Below are 18781 nucleotides of genomic sequence, written 5' to 3' on the forward strand. Positions count from 1 at the left end.
AAAACGTGGACAAGTCTACCAGCATATTAAATTAATTCAGATGAAGGTGGCATGCCAGACAGTACATTTGTCTTCCTGAAGTTTTTGTCTATAATAGAGCCTGGATGCACAGAAAAATTATCCAGATATGTGAAAGGCAGAGATAGTTCCAGAACTGCCTTTGGTCCCTTCTTTTCTTCATAGCAACTTCTTGTAATTAAACCACCAGCCCTCATTCTCCCAGTCCCTCTCAATCCCTCCCCACAGCTACTTCCCCTCTCCCCACAACCAGCTCCCAGCCAGACCCCTCTTCAAGCTGGCAGTGAGCACCTCAAGGTTGTGGATATCCAAGGCTCTTCCTGTCCTACCTTTTTCTAAGTCATGGAAGATAGAAGTCTTTCTTTATGGTCTTTATTCATCAAAACTACTATGCTGTTAGTGACTATCTGATTAAAGGACTCTGGGATTCTTCTCTTTTAAGGAGAAAATAGATGCTTCATAAAGAAAACTTTCCCTCTTGCTTCTGCTTATATATTTATTCCACAATCAACTAGAATAAGAGGTTGTTATAGTTTTTACCTTAAATGTTTCCCAAAGGCCCATATGTTAACTGTTTGGTCCCCAGCTTGGCCATATTGGGAGGTGATAAATCTTTAAGAAATAGGGCCTAGTAGGAGATCTAGTTAGTAAGGACATGGCCTTAATGGAGATAATGGAACCTCAGCCCCTCCTTCTTCCTCTGTTCAATTTTCCCACCATGAGGTAAAGAGCTGTGCTTCATCATATGCTCCCCACCCTGATGTACCACCTCACCACAGGTACAAAATCAACAGGGCCAACTGACCAGGGGCTGAAATCTCCAAACTATGAACGAACATAACCTGTTTTCTTTTTTTTTAGAGAGAGAGAATTTTTTAATATTTATTTTTCAGTTCTCGGCGGACACAACATCTTTGTTTGTATGTGGTGCTGAGGATCAAACCCGGGCCACACGCATGCCAGGCGAGCACGTTACCACTTGAGCCATATCCCCAGCCCCAACCTGTTCTCTTTATAAGTTGACATGTCTGATATTTATTACAGCAACAGAAAGCTGATGAACTCACAGAGTCCTTTTTAGATGTTTTAAAGATGTTTAGACATGGAGAGAATGTTAACAATAGCAAGATATTTAAGTAGGAATCTTTTTTAAAGGATACATATATACTATACTAATAACACAAAGGTTTAGACACAGATCAATTTTTTTGTTGGTTTTAAGGGTATGGCCTATTTAGAACTCATCTGAGGTGGACCAAAGTATCCAACAAAAGGAAATGAATTTCCCCTCCACTGTGAATTGAGGGTTCAATTTCTGGGCTCTGGCCCCTGTGTGTCTGGTACAATCAGCTAGGTGACCTCAAGCAGTTTTTTATTGGCCTGTTTATGCTACCTGTTCCTCATCTACAAAGAAAAAAATCAACTACGAGACAATCTCCTTATGTGCTTTTTTATTTTTTTTAATTTTCTATTTCACAAGCCCCTTATTAATACTGGATGGGTATTATTATTATTCATTTAAAAGATCAGAGACTAGATAACAATATAAATACACAACAATCGATGTTGATCTAATTTAGAGCATTTATTAGGTGCCAGGCTTTGTGCTAAGAGTTTATGCACATTATCTCACTCAATTCTCAGGAGAACTCAGTGAGATAAGTTCTATTACGATCTCCATTGGATAGAAAAACAAAACAGCAGCAAAAATAAACTGAGCATTGGGTCAATGGATTGTCCTGCCCTAAGCCACACAGTCTGAGGAGCTGGCAGAGAAATGGCAGCACTGGCCCCAGCTTGCCTGTCTCTCAACACCATATTGTACACCTGCCTATGACCACTTCCACCGATGCCCCCCCAAGCATCTGTCTACTCCTGATCTGGGAAATTCAACATCCATGCCTAAATTTTCAATTTCTTTGTAAAGAAATAATATAAAATATTACTTGATTATTATGCTATATGCAATCTACTTTAGGTCAATAGCCAATATAAAATATTTCAATGAATTTCTATTGTAAGGATGGCAGATTCAAGAGCTTCCAGGGAGCCAGGTCAGTATCCCACTTCATCAAATCCAAGGTACCATGAATCATAAGACCAATCATTGATTTTCTTACCACTGAGCTAGAAAAACCTTTGCAATTCAAATTGCAAGATCCACCAGTGGTCAGCCAGACTCTGATTTCAGGAGCCTTCAAATGTGAAACAATGGGTGTTTTAGAATTGATAAAACACAGTCACAGAGGCCTGGTAAGTTGTAGTGGTTCTCATGAAGACTGCCGTTTCTCAGCTTCAGCTGCTTGGTGCTCTAATTCTGATTCTTTTTTATTTTTAAGTTTGAAAAGTCCACATTTTAGTGAGGCTTTCCTGTTTAAAAACAAATACTACACTTGGAACTATTTTTTTTTTTTTCAAAAAAATCAAATACTCCATGAGCCAAAGCAAAAGTGTCCGCGGAAGATACAGCCTGCAGCCTTACCTGTGGCCAGTGGGGCCCTCTTAATTAATAAAGCCAGATTAGAATAATTGACCCACAGAGAATGGGGGAAAACTGGGTAATAGTCATCCGGACAATAAAGTAAGATGAGGTGGACTAAGATGCAGTGATGGGGATGCAAAGAAGATCATTTTCCCTTATGGATGGTGCAGTCCAAGCTCCGTGGCTGAGGGGTTGCCAGCAGAGTGGAAACAGTTTTGGGGGTTAGTTAGAGACAACTCTAAAATATCTGTTCTTTCATTACCCTTAAGTGCTTCTCAAAGCAGCAGCGTCACCTAGGAACTTCTAAGAAACGCCGACTCAAGGTTCCTCCCCAGACTTAAAAAGTCAGCCATTATGGGGTGGGACCTATAATCTGTGTTTTATGAAGTCCTTCTGGTGATTTTGGTTCATATTTAATTTGAAGACCCTCTGCACTAGGGCAAATATAGTGATTCAACTATTTTTTAAGCAGACTGGGGATGTAGCTCAATGGTAGAGTACTTTCCTCGCATGCATGAGGCCCTAGGTTTAATCCTCAGTATGGGAAGGGAGATACCAAGAATCGTTAGGAAACATCCAGTATTTGATTAATTAACTAGCATTCTCATTAGCACACTGCTTCTCACACATTCTCATATCTTTTCAGTCAGCCAAATGATGAGTATCTGAAACACAGCACCCCTTTGCCCAAAGCAGATTTACTCTTGGTGCTAAAATCTTGCAATCCTGTGTGGCCAAAAGCAGTCAGAGTAAAGAAAATCATTCCTAACAAATTAACACATTATTTCCAACTCACAACATAAAAACTGTAAGAGAAATACCTCATTTTTTCCCATCCCTCTCTTTTCCCTAAGGAGCCCTGAAATTGAGAAGCCTGTACCTTACCTTCAGAGCAATAAAGAAAGCAGGAGCTGGAAAGACTCTGGGAGTCCGTTTAGGAATAGCAGCTTCAGAAATCAGAAGGGAGCAGGGAGAACAGGAACAAAAAAAGCAAAATATAAGCAAAGGAGAGAAGAGCTGTCAGCCTGGGTGTGGCAAAATGGCCCCAGGGGGTTGGTTAATGGAGGAGGGTCCTGCAACTCTTGTAATATTTAAACCAGGTGAACCAGACATTGAGTCATCCCTGGTGAATTTTGGGAAGTCACTGAATTGTTCTGAGCTCTGCCTTCACATTTGTAAATGGAGAGATGGGGACAGAGGGTGAAGAATGCCTAATTCTCTACAATTGAAATAGTATATGGAAGAACTGGCTCTGTACTTGGCACATAATTAGTGCTCATCCCTGCTACTTATCTTCCTGCCGCTTTGATGAGTCCTTGAAGTCTTTCAACTCAGGGGAGGAGATGCCTTTAATGTAGTTGATTTAGAGAGTTTTACGATTTTTTTTTTTTTTTTTTTTTGGTTCCTAAATGTGACTTGATCCTTTATTGATAGGCCTCTCTATTGGATAACTTGAAATGAGCTGCTTTACTGCTTAACAGTCATTTTATGAGACTCTAACAAGAGAAATTTATTTGAAGGCATTCTATAAACATTTGTATTGTATGTTGTTATTCACAACTTGCTCATCTGAACATTTCAGAAATTTGGAACTATAAGCAGAACTTGGACACTGGATTGTTTTTTGTTTGTTTGTTTGTTTTGTTTTGTTCTGTTTTTGTTTTTGTTTTGTTTTTTTCTTTTTGGTCACAGAGCTATATTTACTTATTCCTTCTGAAACATTTATTATAATCATGAGAAGATATTAGTTGAAACTCTATCATCTATAATCTTATATTTCTGGAGTGGAAAATGAAGTATTCCATCAAGTTAACATTTAGTAACAATTTGTGAAAACAAATTCAACATTTTAAGTCTTAAAGAGAAAATATTACAGGCAAGTAAAATTTTAATTTATAGATATATAAAATTGATGAGGGGGCTGGGAGTAAAGCTCAATGGTAAAACATTTGCCTACCATACTTGGAGGCCCTGGATGACTGGTTTGAATTCATTTTAAACATATTTTAAATGGATGTGGACTGATTATACAGATGTGTGGGGCAAAGTGTGATCTTTCAATATGTGTATATAATGTGTAATCATCAGATTGTGATAATTGGCATCTATTACCTTAGATACTTATCATCACTCGGTGATGGGAACATTCAAAATTCTCTCTAATAGCTATTTTGAAATATTAGTTGTTGACAAGCATAATTATTCTATTATGTTATAGATCATTAGAAGTTATTCCTGATATCCAGCTGCATCTCTGTTCCTAATGCCATCTTGTCTCCCTCCTTCCCCACACCCCTCCTCGACTCAGGCAATCACTAGTCCACTCTGCACTTCTATGAGGTCAAATTTTAGCTTCCACATTTAAATAAGAGCATGATATTTCTCTTTCTGTGTCTGACTTATTTCACAATGTTTTTTGCTTCCATCCATGTTACCACAAATGACAGAATTTCATTCTTTTTATGACTAAATAATATAGCATTGAAGGACTTAAAGCTGTACTATCTCAAAATTTACCAAATTGGTATGTTGATTTTTTTTTCAAGCTGAAATCACTTGAGGGACAGTAACTTTGGAGAGGGCCATTTGACCTATCTTTCCCTGGCTGCAACAAGATTCTCTTGAAAGGGCTTTCCTTCACGTACCAAGGCTGGAAAATAGCCTCGATCACTAAAAGCTGGTAATGGGGCTACAATAAACCTAAATAAGCAAACTTATTACCTTATCTTCCATCAGCTTCTGCATCCCCTCAACCCCCTTTATCTTTTAGCTACATCCTTAGCATTGACTGCCCTGGCCAGAGTTCCATCTTCCCTGTCATCCTTCACAAATTTATTATTCTTTGTCTAAAAAGTATAAAAGTATCATACTTTGCTCATTTCTTGAGACTTCACTCTTTTGTAAAGATGTATATATATGTGTGTGTGTAAATTTAATTAAACTTCTTTGCTTTTCTCTTGTTAATCCGCTTTTTTTAAATTGGATTCCTAGATATAGCCAGAGTCCACATAGGCACTAAGAAGGGTAGAGGAAATCTCTCTCACACCTACAGTGTATATATACTACATTTTCTTTATCCATTCATCCATCAGTCAGATTTTGTTTTTTAAAGGTGTTTTAGAGGCATTTCTGATTATTTAATAGATTTTATCTTGAAGGCAAAATATATTGAACTCATAGGCAATCTTTGATCAAATGGAAAGATCAACTTTGATCTTATCTATTATCTTTGAACATAATTCCCTGCTTTGGACTGCTGATATGAAACAGCTTGGATTTTTTTTTATTTATAATGTAAATACTACTTTGCACCTGATTTTTAGATTCCATTGAAGTCATGGAGACTTGTGCTTTTCATTTTTAGGTGAAATGTGGACCAGATAAATAGATAAAGGCTCAGTGAAGCTGTGAACTTCAATTTCTGGCAACATTTTCAACTTGGTTTTCTATAACTAGACCCTTGTAGGAGAAAGAATTCTGTAATCATTTGAGAATAATCATGGGTGTGTAAATGAAATTACCACATCAAAATCAACCATAACTTGGCCAGGGTCCTGTAGGAAGTGCCACATATACTACAAGGAGAGTCTCCAGCTTTGACCCCAAGGAGCCTAACCCAGAACTCAACTATTCTTGGATGCAGTTCAGAGAGTTCTTTGAAATCTCCTCCTTTAGCTACAAAATGCATGCTCATTTTACATTTAACTTTATGTTTTTATGTCTATTTTTAAAAATAAAAAGCCTTACTTAAAATTTTGAGTAAAATTGATGCTTCAAGGCAGACACTCTTCCCCCTAGGCACATCCACCTACCTCTAGGAATGAAAGTGCCCATCTGAGAAGTCCTGGGAGGCTGGAAGGTGGAAGAAGTAGGCCATCATGCATATATGACTGAGTGATTAGACACAGTTGAGTATTTTTAGAAACAGCCTCATCTTTCATGCAGTGATACTGTGAAAAGAAAAGGTAGAATCTGAATAATGTGGTAGAGAGCAAAGGCTGAAGTAGCCTTGTCAACAGAGCTAAAAGTCTCCCCACTGTTGAAACAGAAGTCTCCCCCTCCACCTGCCACTAGAGTTGAAAAACCTGATAGCAACTCTGCTTTGCTGACCTGCATTTTGATGTTTGTTCCAAAGCCATGCAAATTCATACTTAAAACTTTTACAAGACAGCATGAGAATGGGAGTAGGAGAGATGCATCTGATTTAACCCCAAAGGCCTTAATTCAACTCCGAGATCCTTGCCAATACCCTAGGGAATCATCTGCACACCACCAACAGGCTTGGTTAGGAATCTGCTAAGCCATTTGCCGAGTAGGCTTTGTTGTGGAAACATTTATGAGTGACTGCCAGAGCTGTGTCTGAGATGCAGGGGCAGACTGACCTAGCTCCAAGTGACTGGAATAACAATCAGACCTTGGACACAGACCAAAGGGAATGTGTCAGACCTGAGCAGACAAGCAATATCCCTACATCCCTGATGTCCCCACCTCTCTACCTCAGGTCACTTCAGGGTGAAGCTATTTTGGCTGAGCCTTCATGTCACTCTTACAGTCAACAAACCATAGTAGATCTGTCTGAGTGCAGCAGATTTCTCAACTTCGAACGTGCCTCTGCAGCTCATCTCCAACAAGAAGTCGGAGTGTCCAGCCTTCCCAGGCCCAGGCAGACATTTTTACTTCCTGGAAAATAGTTGTCACAGCTACTATTGTTTCCACTTTTATATCATCAGACTGGGGCTCAGGTGATGTTGTAAATAACATTAATGAAAAGCCAAATTTTGATAGAATTTTAGGGAGTCTTAAATAATATGAGTTTCCCTTCTGAGCTTCTAAAAACTTTAGTACTTTTTTTCTGTTGATAGACACAGTTTTTTTTTAATTCTCCAACTTTTAACTGATACATAAAACAGCATGTTTATGGAGTACCCTGTGATGTTTCAATACATGTGTACACTGTGTATAATGCTTAAATCAGGGTTAACACATCTATCTCCTTAGATATTTATCATTTATAGTGAGAACATGTAAAATCCTTTTTTCTAACTCTTTGAAATATACAATACATTATTATCATCTATACTCACTCTACTGGACAGGAGCACTCTAGAACTTCTTATTTCTATCTAACTGTAACTTAGTGCCCATTGATGAACCTTTCCCCACTCCTTCCTCTCTCCTGCTTTAATGCAATAAATATTTAAAAAAAATAACAACAACAACAACAAAAAAACCTCTTTGTGCATAGCCTGAATAGCCAGCAAAGGAAAGCTTAAATAAAAAGAACAAAAATATGCATGCTTTTAAAAGGAATGAATCAATATAGGGTCCTTTGTTATCATTGCACATTAAGCTAATTTTAGCCTGGCATGATATAGGCAGTTTAATCCACATCTTTTAAAAAATATAAATTGGAATCCATTCATTATAAACTTATATTTTTACAAGGCTCTGTGAAAATGATGGTTTTTGTTGTTTCCTCAAAGCACTTATATTCTAAGAAGAAGACAGGTAAGTGTGGAAATTTTTAAGTTAGCATTAGGAACCAAAGACTTCATCAGTTGGTCCTGTCTTGGTTAGGCAAGTATAGCACTGTAAGGGAGTTCGTCCTGGCCAGGTCACTCATTGCCTTCACTCAGGCAGAGTTGAAAAAGAAGAAAATTACATAACATTAAGGGATTTTGAAGCCCTGATTGTTCCCTGGAGGACTAGCCATTTACAGAGTTAAAAGATTGGTCTATCCTGAGGATGTAGTGTCATTTATTTTTTGGTCATTTCTCTGTGTCAGCCAATCAATAGGAAGAAGAAACACAAATTAGAAAAGAATGGTTAGACAGCTTTGCATCTCTGTGACCAGAATATCTGGCAAGAGCAACTTAGAGGAGGAAAGATTTATTTTGGCTCATGGTTTCAGAGGATTCTGTGGTCAGCCAGCTTCAAGCAGAAACATCATGGTGGAAGAGCATGGTGGTGGAAAGCCGCTCAGTTCATGGCAGCCTGGAAACAGAGCTGGGGAGGAGTATAGTAGCCAAACTCACCAATCCCAGCTATGTTTTTTTATTATCAAATGGGAGTCTAAAAGACAGAAATCTGTTGAAGAGTTTGACAAGCTCCTATCTCGCTTGATGCCAAGCCCCACTGCATGTGCCACCCACATTGTCCTCTCTGCTGAGCAGCCCAGCATCACTGAGATGCACCTCACACCTGAGCCTAGCAAGATTTGCCTGAAAAGTGTAGTCAAGCTTACAGGTCTACCAGGGATGCCTATTTCAACAGGAGGAAGTAGTGTAAAAACCCCTTCTTATTCCCTTGAGCTGAAGCTGTGAGACCTAGCAATTTACAATCATTAATCTCAGGAGGTTTACGGGAACATTCAATCACACCATCAAGAACACTCAGAGAAGAGAGACACAGAATAAACCCAAACAATCCACAAAAGGACTTTGAATAAGAGATTATTGGATTTTCCATTTTTCCCCTTCTTCAGTACAGATTATCTTCTTAAAAATGGATACTATGCAGATTTACTTGATACTCAGATTTTTAAAATTTGTTCTCTGTAAACAAAACATGTTCAAAGGTATCTAGGAAGAGTTAATTCTGCTTTAGAATTAATACCTAAAATCCTTTCTGAGAAAAATTTTCCTAGGAAAGAATGGAAACCAGGACTCTAGCAGTTTTGATTAACCAATCTATGTATATTAAACAATGACAGAAAATGAAACATTTTAGCAACCTGGTTTGCAAATACCTGCTAGACTGTAGATAATCCATGTAACAATTATGTTCTGAAATTTCCCAGGAAAGCAATTAATTAAATTAGAGAGACTTCAGAGTAACTTCTTAATGCCATGTTTGGGTTCCTCCCTAATGAACAGTTTCCTGGAAATCCCTAAATAATAATAATAAGTGGAGATACAGCAGTTTAACACTGCACTTTCCTAAATGAAAACACATTATAATTACAATGGTGAACATTTATTGACCTATCATTCTACTGCCTTAGGCCCTGCCTTAATAAATACTTTTTGCAAATTTGAATCCGAAAAGGCATTGTTTGCATAAATAGTTACAAAGGACCTATAATATCACAGTAATTATGTTTGTTGATTTCTCTGAAAAGTACCCCTCACTCCCATTCACAGATCCTCCCTTACTAGGGAAGATTAGGTTTCCAGCTTATTTTAATCAATGGTTGTCCAGTGAAATCACAATACTGCTCTCTTCCTTGTCTGTATTTGGAGAAATAACAGTGATTTAGCCTATTTGTGTTGGAGTGTGAGTCTCTGTTTCAATGCTTGTTTTGCTTGTCTCCCATTTCCCTTCTTCTTACAGATTTTTAAAAGCATTGGCTCTGATGAGACCGTCCAAGGGCAAGGAAGTCGGAGGCTGATCAGCTTTTCTCTCTCAGGTATGTGTTGTTCACCTAGAAGCCTTGTGGAAAGAATGAGAATGTCAATCAAGAATAGGAGGCCCCTTCAATTCGACTCTAACCTACAAGTTACAAGTTACTCAACCTCTCTGTTTCTTGACTTCCCCATCTGTAAAGCTAACATAAAAAGTAATCTGCTCAGTTCCCCTTGACCTAATGAAGATAATGGAGAATTCAGTAAGTAACAAATGTAAAAGCACTTTGAGGTGATGGGAATGGAAGATGCTCTTCTGCTTTTCCTCCAAGGTCAAGTAGCAATAATTGAGAGTTTACAAAGGGAAAGTTGGGGAGAGCCAGGGGAGAAACAGCGAACCCTTCCTTTGTCTAATAAAACTTCCAACGGACCCCAGTTAATAAAACAGATAAAACCATTTCAAAAAGCACATTCATGGAAAAAAGAAGTGGAATCCAAATAAATTCTTCTAATTTAGTTCGTAGTATTTTAGCCAATAGTTGAGTAAGTTAATTTTTAGTTTTTGTGAATGGACTATGGTTCTATACTATGTTAACAGTGGGAAAAACTAGATAAAGGATGGGTAGGGCATCTGTACATTATCTTTTCAACTCTTCTATAAATCTGAAATCATTTCAAAATTAAAAGTTTAAAAGAAGTCCTGAGCAACTTTGTTTAAAATGATATATGAGGCTCAAGACTTCTCATACTCCATTCCAACTCAGTGGGCTTTAAGAGAACAAAATGCCATGAAGCCCAGGGACTCCGTGAAGCACAATTTGAAAACTACAACCTTGACTTGTCAAACCAACAAGTGTTACAGAACATGAATGTCAGAGATCAGAGAATAGAATAAACATAAAGTGCTTGAACACTTTATGCTTGAGCCTCCTTGGGAGATGGACAGCAATCTGGGGCTTTTCAAATCAAAGTGAGCCCCAGTAGGGCAAATGAGGGTCTAAAGATCCATTGACAATATTAGCATGTGTCTGTCCAGGTTGAAAAAAGTGAGGGAAAAAAAGAACTCAAAAATTTGGTTATTACTAGATTAAATCAGACAACTTGTGACTTGTCATTCTCATGTTCTTGTTAAAATGCTTGAGAAACAACAATTATTAGTACAATCTCCAAAAAAGAAAAAGTAGGAATGAGGAATCCTACACAATTATGTACAAGAAACCAAGAGGAATGTTCCCTAACCAAAACTCCAGTGAGGTCCTATAGCCCAAGAGGCATGCCATGCAGGGCAGCAGAGCAGGAATAGGGAAGGAACAAAGTCTCAATTCCTTTATCCCCATTTTGCTTCTGACTTGCAAACCTGAGCTCACAGACCTTCCAGAGGAAATAGAACCCTTCCACTCCAACATGCTTCACAGACCTGATAAGATATCAATGGGGACTTATCTCCAATAGTCTCACAATATATTATTTTTCTTACACGTAATCCAAAACAGTTCCCAGCCATGAAATGTGACTGGTGACATAAAGTTGGTAGCTAAAGGAGAAAGCTTGAAATGGTAATGAAGCTGTAACACTCAGTAGGTATATATGTGTCTGTGTGTTTATTTCACTATGTTTGTATAGGGAAAAAATGCTGCTGGAAGTATCAAAATGAATTCTATGATTCAGAGAAAGACAATATAGAAAGATCAGCTAACCTATAGCTAAGCAAAATCTGTGAAGCATCAAAAAATGACTAGATGCTGGTCATGTCTGAGTAGTTGAATTCATTTATTACAAGGATATCTCACCAAAAAGCAATTTAGTATATACACTAATAAATGCTTCAAATATATGGAATCAAATGTTCCATAACGTATGCTAGTAAATTTGCCAAAAATAGAGGGATGTGTCTCCAGATAGACTCATCCATCCATGTTTGTAATCAGGTAGAAAATATTCCAAAATTTGAAAAGATTTTTCCACATTTTATATGGACTTTTCTCTTTCTATAATGCCCGATATGCTATTTAACCTCATTAAAACATACTTCAATTAAAATATTGCTCTATTTTATAGATTTCCAGGCGATGGGGTTGAAGAAAGGGATGTTTTTCAACCCAGACCCTTATCTGAAGATTTCTATTCAGCCTGGGAAGCACAGCATCTTCCCTGCCCTTCCTCACCATGGACAGGAGAGGAGATCCAAGATCATAGGCAACACAGTGAACCCCATCTGGCAGGCGGAGGTAAGTGCCAGGGGCCCTAAAAGGGGGTCTAAGGAACATAGCCAAGTGACTGACCCTAACCTTAAAGCTTATGTGATTTTCTCTTCTTTCATGGGGCCTTAGGTTCTGGGGGTATCCCCCTGGCTCTGAGACTTCTGGTCTTGGGAAGGAGCTGCATTCTCTATAGATTGCTGCTCTTAGGGATCTAATTAAGGCTGACCATTGCAGCTGCTCTCAGTAACCTCTGATTCAGAACCTGTGCCTGCAAGCAGGATACACTTTCTCTCTGCCCTTTGTGTGGGAGAAGGAAGAAAAGTGTACTCAGCTGAGACTTGCAGTTTCTCACAGCTCTTCCTATGCTTGTGGTCTTCAAGCAAGAATGCCCAATGGCATATGTAGCCCTCTAAACCAGTTGCACAGATCCTAAAATTATCAGGTTCCTGAGACCGGTAAATTAATGAGTCCTAGAGTATTCCTGATTGTGTTACATAGCATATTGCTTGATTTAAACAGATATGAAATCTAATCACTTATCCATCTTGGTGGTCTGAACAGTTCCAGGCAGATTGTTAAGAGTGGTGAACAGTTTGATTCTTCTGATAATTTGATTCATTCTCTACTTCTGAATGTGCCTCCTCTACCTGCCAGGAGATAGGGGATTCCTCAACAAAGTCACACATCAGACTTGACTGTATAATGACTAAGTCCTCTCCTAGAGAACATGCAGAGAGTTTTCACAACCCATTTGGCTGCCTAACTCTCAGGCTTCAGCAAACTGTGTGGATGAAGGAGCAGGGAGGCTCCAGGAAAGACAATGGATAGAGTATAAGGCAGAGGTCAAAAGTACAGTTTTTTGCCAGGCACAATAGTACACACCTGTAATTCTAGTGGCTCTGGAGGCTGACACAGGACCATTGCAAGTTCAAAACCAGTCTCAGCAACTTAGCAAGGACCTAAGCAACTTAATGAGGAACTAAACAACTTCACGAGACCCTGTCTTAAAATAAAAAATAAAAAAGATTGGGGATGTGGCTCAGTGGTTAAGTGCCCCTGGGTACCATCTCCAATACAAATAAATAAATAAATAAAAATACAACTTTTCAATCACACAGGCCAAGGTTCAAATCCTAGCTTAGCCAGTTAAGTTTTGTAGATGTGAGAGACCTATGATCCTCTATTAGAGGCTTGGATTCTCCTCATCTGCCTGTGACTGATGGAGATATGCTCCTGCTCATGGCACTTGTTTCAGACAAGATTACATCCTTTATTATTCAGAACAGACCCCCTCAGAGGTAGAACTTTCAAGCATCCTTGACAAGAAAATGTAATTAGATATTTGGGAGCAGACCTGTTTCATTGTCTCTTAAATTATACCACCTCCTTCCTCAGCTTAATGACCCCTCTCCTGGGCTTCACAGAAGAGCTCCATTAGAGCTCAGAAGTGGGCATAGGGGAAATAGAGCTGTACTTAAACGTGCTACTAGCTTTAGTTATCAATAGATTCTAAAACAGTGTCCCCAGCATGAAATATGAATCTTAAATCATTTTTTCCTTTAGTCCTGGTTATTTTCACCAATTACTTCTGGACTCTTCACTGTATTCCTAGGGATAATACAAGATGCTACAGGAATTAATAGCAAATGAAACAAACAAACAACAACAACAAAAAAAAACCTTGAGCAGTTTAAGACACTTAGTCATGAAGGTGTTACAGTCAGTCTTAGATTACATTTGTAAAATCCACACCAACAGAATGGTTTTTTGGCTAAAATAAGTCAACTAGAATCCACTTGAAATTCTGAAATCATTTCTGACTCTTTGGTTTTGCTCTAGCAGGATATTGACAATCACTCCCTTATCCTCAGCTTTGCATATTCATTCTAGAAGAAAAACCCTTCCCAGCAGACACCTATTGCCTGCTGCGTGACCACAGCAGGATGGAAAACCTTAAGTTCCACTCTCCTGACTGTGGTAGGGAAGGCAGGGGAGAAGGTAGTTGGACACAGGTGTTGAATAAACCAGTCCAGAGCTTCTGTGGTGTTCTTCGTCTTCACCCCCCACTGCCTTTCACCTCAGACCCTATGCCGAGGCCACTCTCTATGGCTGCTGTCCCAAACATCCCTTGTGCTTTCACACAGCCATATCTCTGGATGCTCTTTAACTCCTCTTGTGGTTTTCTAATCTTACATCCTTAATTAACCCAACTACCAGCTTTCGTGCAGCCCCAAGTCTCAGCCCACTGCCCACATGGGGCATTCTTTGACTCTCCCACCTCAGGTCTCAGGAGGACAGTGCTTCCTTGTTCAGACTTTCCAATCACAATGCCAGATTGTCTTGTGTCTTCCTCACAAGACTTTGAACTCCTCAGGAAAAGAAATTACATCTAATTCATTTTGGCATCTCTAGTTCCTGGAAACCTACTCATAATAGGTTGTTACCATGCCAAGAAATGTTGTGAAATCAAACCAGGTGGTTTGCCTTCAGAGCCTGATGTTGACCAGTTTTGTTTGTAGGTGATTGTGAATAAATCCTGGAAGAATGTCCATCACGTGAATCAGATACTCTAAGTGGTCACCACACACACACACACACACACACATGCACTTTCATTTAGGAAACATTGGTTGAATAGTATGTAGTAGAAATAGAAGCCACTATAAGGACACAAAGGTGATTGATACAACCTGTCAGATTGTGGATGAAGATATTATAATGAAATAAATACACTAATCAAAGATTATGAACAAAATGCTACAGGATACAAAGGGGAGATTGCCAAGGGCCGGAGAGAAGATGTCACAGAGGATGTGCTGCTATACTTGGTCTTGACAGAGGATGAGATGCTTTTCAGGGTGGAAAGGGGAGTTCTAGGCAGAAGGAACAGCATATACAAGGGGACTGAGGCATCCCACAAACACCTAAGGTACCATTTAAAACTGTGTGACTTGAGCTCATGGTGTGTATAGACAAGTGATAGCAGCTGGGTTGGGCTTACTGCAGTCACACACAGTCAGCGTGGATCCACTATTCCTTACACATAAAAGCTAATGTTGGCTCCTGGGTCTTACACTGCAACTTAATGAATGAAACGATTCCCTACTCCTACAGAATTACACAAGTCTTTAAATTTCTATGCAGGAGGGTAAGTGAGAACCAAACTGTCCCACTTTCTGTGTTTACTGACTAATCTACAAAGGATATTCAGTGAGAAATCATTGAAGTTGCAAAAATATCCCTTAATGTGCTGTTTGAAAGCTAAATTTATTTCAACAGCTAATGTTGCATCAAACTCTTACACATGACTTTTTTGAATGTCTGTAACAAGTTTGAAACATTTATTTTTGCTGATTAAAACATGTTCAATCTTAGAAAATGTAAAGTTCCTATCAGAATTTTTAAGTAAGAAGAGAAAACTAAGAGAAATACATATTAAATGTAAATGCAAACTAAAATAAATTTAAAAAGAGACTTCCACATTGATGGATCTATCTCCTCTTCGTTATTATTACTGTAATTAGAAACTATTTTCACCCAGGGAACACTCTTCTTGATTTTCAGGTCTGTTTACTTTCCTGGATGGATATAATGAGCACTTATAAGATTATAGTTATACAGAGAAGTTAAACAGAAACAGCAGCATGTAAAGAGGCTAGGCTTCTATATTTGGAATACTCCTGTAGAGAGTATATTCAGATAAAACAAGGAACTCCTAAACACGAATTTTCAGAAATATCAAGTGAACTGAGTCAATATTAAACTGTGGCCTGAGGCCATGGTGCCTTATGAGCTTCCCCCTCATTCTCTTGGCCTCTGTCTTCAAGCCTCATGCATACACTGTCAGCCTGTGCCAATCTGTCCACAGAATGAGATGAGACTGACAAGGCCTTGTTCATGGCGCTTATATTCTAATGTGAAAAAAGACACACACCCCCCTAAAAAAAAATGAACAATAGAATTTCAGTGGTAGATAAGTAATCAGAAGGAAATAGCACACTGTTAAATGAGATTTACATGACTGAGAGAGGCTTCCTTAGATAGCAGTGGTCCCATGAGCATTTCTGAATTGCTGTCTCCTGAACTGAGAAGCCAGACTTGGAAAGAACTGGTTAGTTCTGCTTTTTGGACAGAGGACACAGCTGGTGTGAAGGTCTGAGGGTTATGAGCTTGGCACGTTGAAACAAGGAGAAAGATCGTTGTGGCTAGAAAATAAGGGCTGGCAGGGGGAACAAAATGAAGTTGGAGAAGTGCAGGAGCCAACACACTGTAAGCCGTGGAGAGGGCTTGGGATTTCATTCTAAGGATAATGAGAAGCCATTGCAGTGTTTTTAGTAGGGAAACATCATATTCTAATTAAAATTTTATAAAATCCTTCCCACTACTCTGTGTGAGGTGGATTATTAAAAAAAAAACAACATGGGAAGCAGTTGATTTATGCTTGTGGCTCTGAGGAAGCAGCACACGGCACATTTACTCAAAAGCAACCAGAAAAGGTGGCTAGAATGACCTTTAAAAAAAAAAAAGCGTTTGTGATGACATCAGAGAACGCATCAAGTCCCAGAAGGAAAGGAGTTTCAAGGGAGCCCTCTGCCACTGTTCCCATTGAGAGGAATAAGAGGGTAGGCAGAAAGATGCTGACAAATGAAGAGGGTTTTTGCAGTCTCACAATGCTGAAGAGATAAAATTGGAAGTTCTAGATTCTCCAAGAGACAAGTACCCCGCAAGGCCCCAGGTTCTCAGCTGGACCCCTGGCTGATTATGGTGTAGGATCAGAGCAGATCTGTCATGGAAAACTTCAAGACAACTTTCACAGCTTAGTCAGGCCCTGAGTGATTAAAATTATCTGATCCCAGTGACAACAGAGACAGATCCATGCACAGCTCATTACTGGAGTGATCAGAGATAGATTTTAAATATGGTTTTATATATTTTTAATCATAAATTAAACATAAAAAAATTAAAAGATAATTTTAAAATGCCCAACTCCCTTGAAAATTAAGTTAAAAAAATTCCTTTAAAAATCTATGGGTCTTGGAGGAACTTTGATTGGACAAAGGGGAGGGCGGGAAGTGGGGGCATGGAAAAATAGTGGAATGAGATGAACATCATTACCCTAGGTACATGTATGACTCCACATGTGTTGCAACCCTACATCATGTACAACCAGAGAAATGAAAAGTTGTGCTCCATTTGTGTACAATGAATCGAAATGCATTCTGCTATCACATATAACTAATTAGAACAAATTAAAAAAATCTATGAGTCAAAAAAGAAAGCATGACAAAACTAGAAAATATTTTGAAGAAAATAATAATGAATATATTACATATCTAAATTTGTGGGTTGCAGTTAAATTAAAAAAGAAGAAAGACTTAAAATCAGTGACCTGAGTTTCCAGATGAATAAGCTATAGAATTAACAGAAAATCAAACAGAAAGAAAGGAGAGGGAAGTCTATTGCAATAATAGTAAAGATAAATGCAGAAAAATCAATTAATTAGAAACATTCATAATAGTGAGAATTGACAAAGCTAAAAAATAATCTTACATATACCAAAAAGATAATAAGATAATATTATGAACACATTTATGCTAATAAATTTGAAAATCCCAATGAAATGGAAAGTCCCCAGGAAAACACATCATGCTAAACTGACACAAAAGTAGTAATGCTGAATAGTCCTGTGTCATAAAAGAAATTGAATATGTAATTTAAAATCTTTCCAAAAAGAAATCCTTAAGCCCAAATATTTTCACTGTTGAATTTTCTCAAACATTTAATGAGGAAATAAAAATAATCTTATGTAAATTCCTCCAGGGAAAGAAACTTGTTTTTGAAACCAACAAAACTTTGATACCAAAATCTGAAAACATCAAGGAAAGTAAACTAGAGCCCAAAATCTTTCATGAAAATCTATGCAAATATTCTAAATAAAATATTAGCATATTGAATTCAGCAACATAAAAAAAACTAATATTTCACCAAATTGTGTTTATTCTAAGAATGGAAGATTAACATGAAAAATTCAACCCATATAGCAGTCTCCAGTGTACCTGTCCCTGGGTACCTGATAAACTACAGAAATGTATTGCTCAGAATTATGGAAGCTAGAATGTTTGGGATCAAGGCACTGGCTGTTTGCTGTCCAGTGAGAGCTATTCTCTCTGTTTCCAAGATGGTGCCTTGCTGCTCTGTTCTCAGATGGTGGAAGACTGAAGGGCAAAAGATCTTGCATGCTGTCCAAAGTCTCATTTATAAGGACAGTAATCCATTGCCATCATGACTTAATCACTGCCTAAAAGGCCCCACTTCTTGGTACCATTACCTTGGAGTTTATGTTCCAACTGTGAATTTTGAAGTAATGAATCTAACAAAAAATGAGGAAGATCTACTGAGCACTATTACATTTGCTAAGAAAAATTTAAAACAGCATAAATAAAAAGATAAATGTTTAAGTCTTAGAAAACTCAATGTCATTAAGTTGTTGATTCTTCCCCAAATTGATCTGTGGATTCAGCAAAATGCCAATCAATTTCCTAAGAGATTTTTGGGTTTGTTTTTGATTTGTTTTGTAGTGCTGGGTGTTGAATCCAGGCTCTCACCATGCCAGGCAAGTGCTTTACCACTGATCTATGTGCCCTATCCCCTAGAAGGTATCTTTAATGTAACTTTAAAAGCTGCTTCTAAATTTATATAGAAATACAAAAGGCATATAACAGGTAAGAAAAAAAAAG

General features: G+C 38.2%; 1 protein-coding gene across 1 annotated transcript in view; it reads left to right on the forward strand.

The window, feature by feature from the left end:
• The window catches only part of Hecw1 (HECT, C2 and WW domain containing E3 ubiquitin protein ligase 1), a 240400-nt gene that overhangs the window by 63808 nt on the left and 157811 nt on the right, over positions 1-18781 (forward strand). The window contains exons 4-5 of the mRNA XM_076864225.2: positions 9833-9908; positions 11902-12071. Of these exons, the coding sequence (XP_076720340.2) occupies positions 9833-9908; positions 11902-12071 (246 nt within the window). The remainder of the gene's footprint in view (positions 1-9832; positions 9909-11901; positions 12072-18781) is intronic.

The sequence above is a fragment of the Callospermophilus lateralis genome, chromosome 1 (assembly GCF_048772815.1).
Source record: "Callospermophilus lateralis isolate mCalLat2 chromosome 1, mCalLat2.hap1, whole genome shotgun sequence".
Taxonomy (NCBI): Eukaryota; Metazoa; Chordata; class Mammalia; order Rodentia; family Sciuridae; genus Callospermophilus; species Callospermophilus lateralis.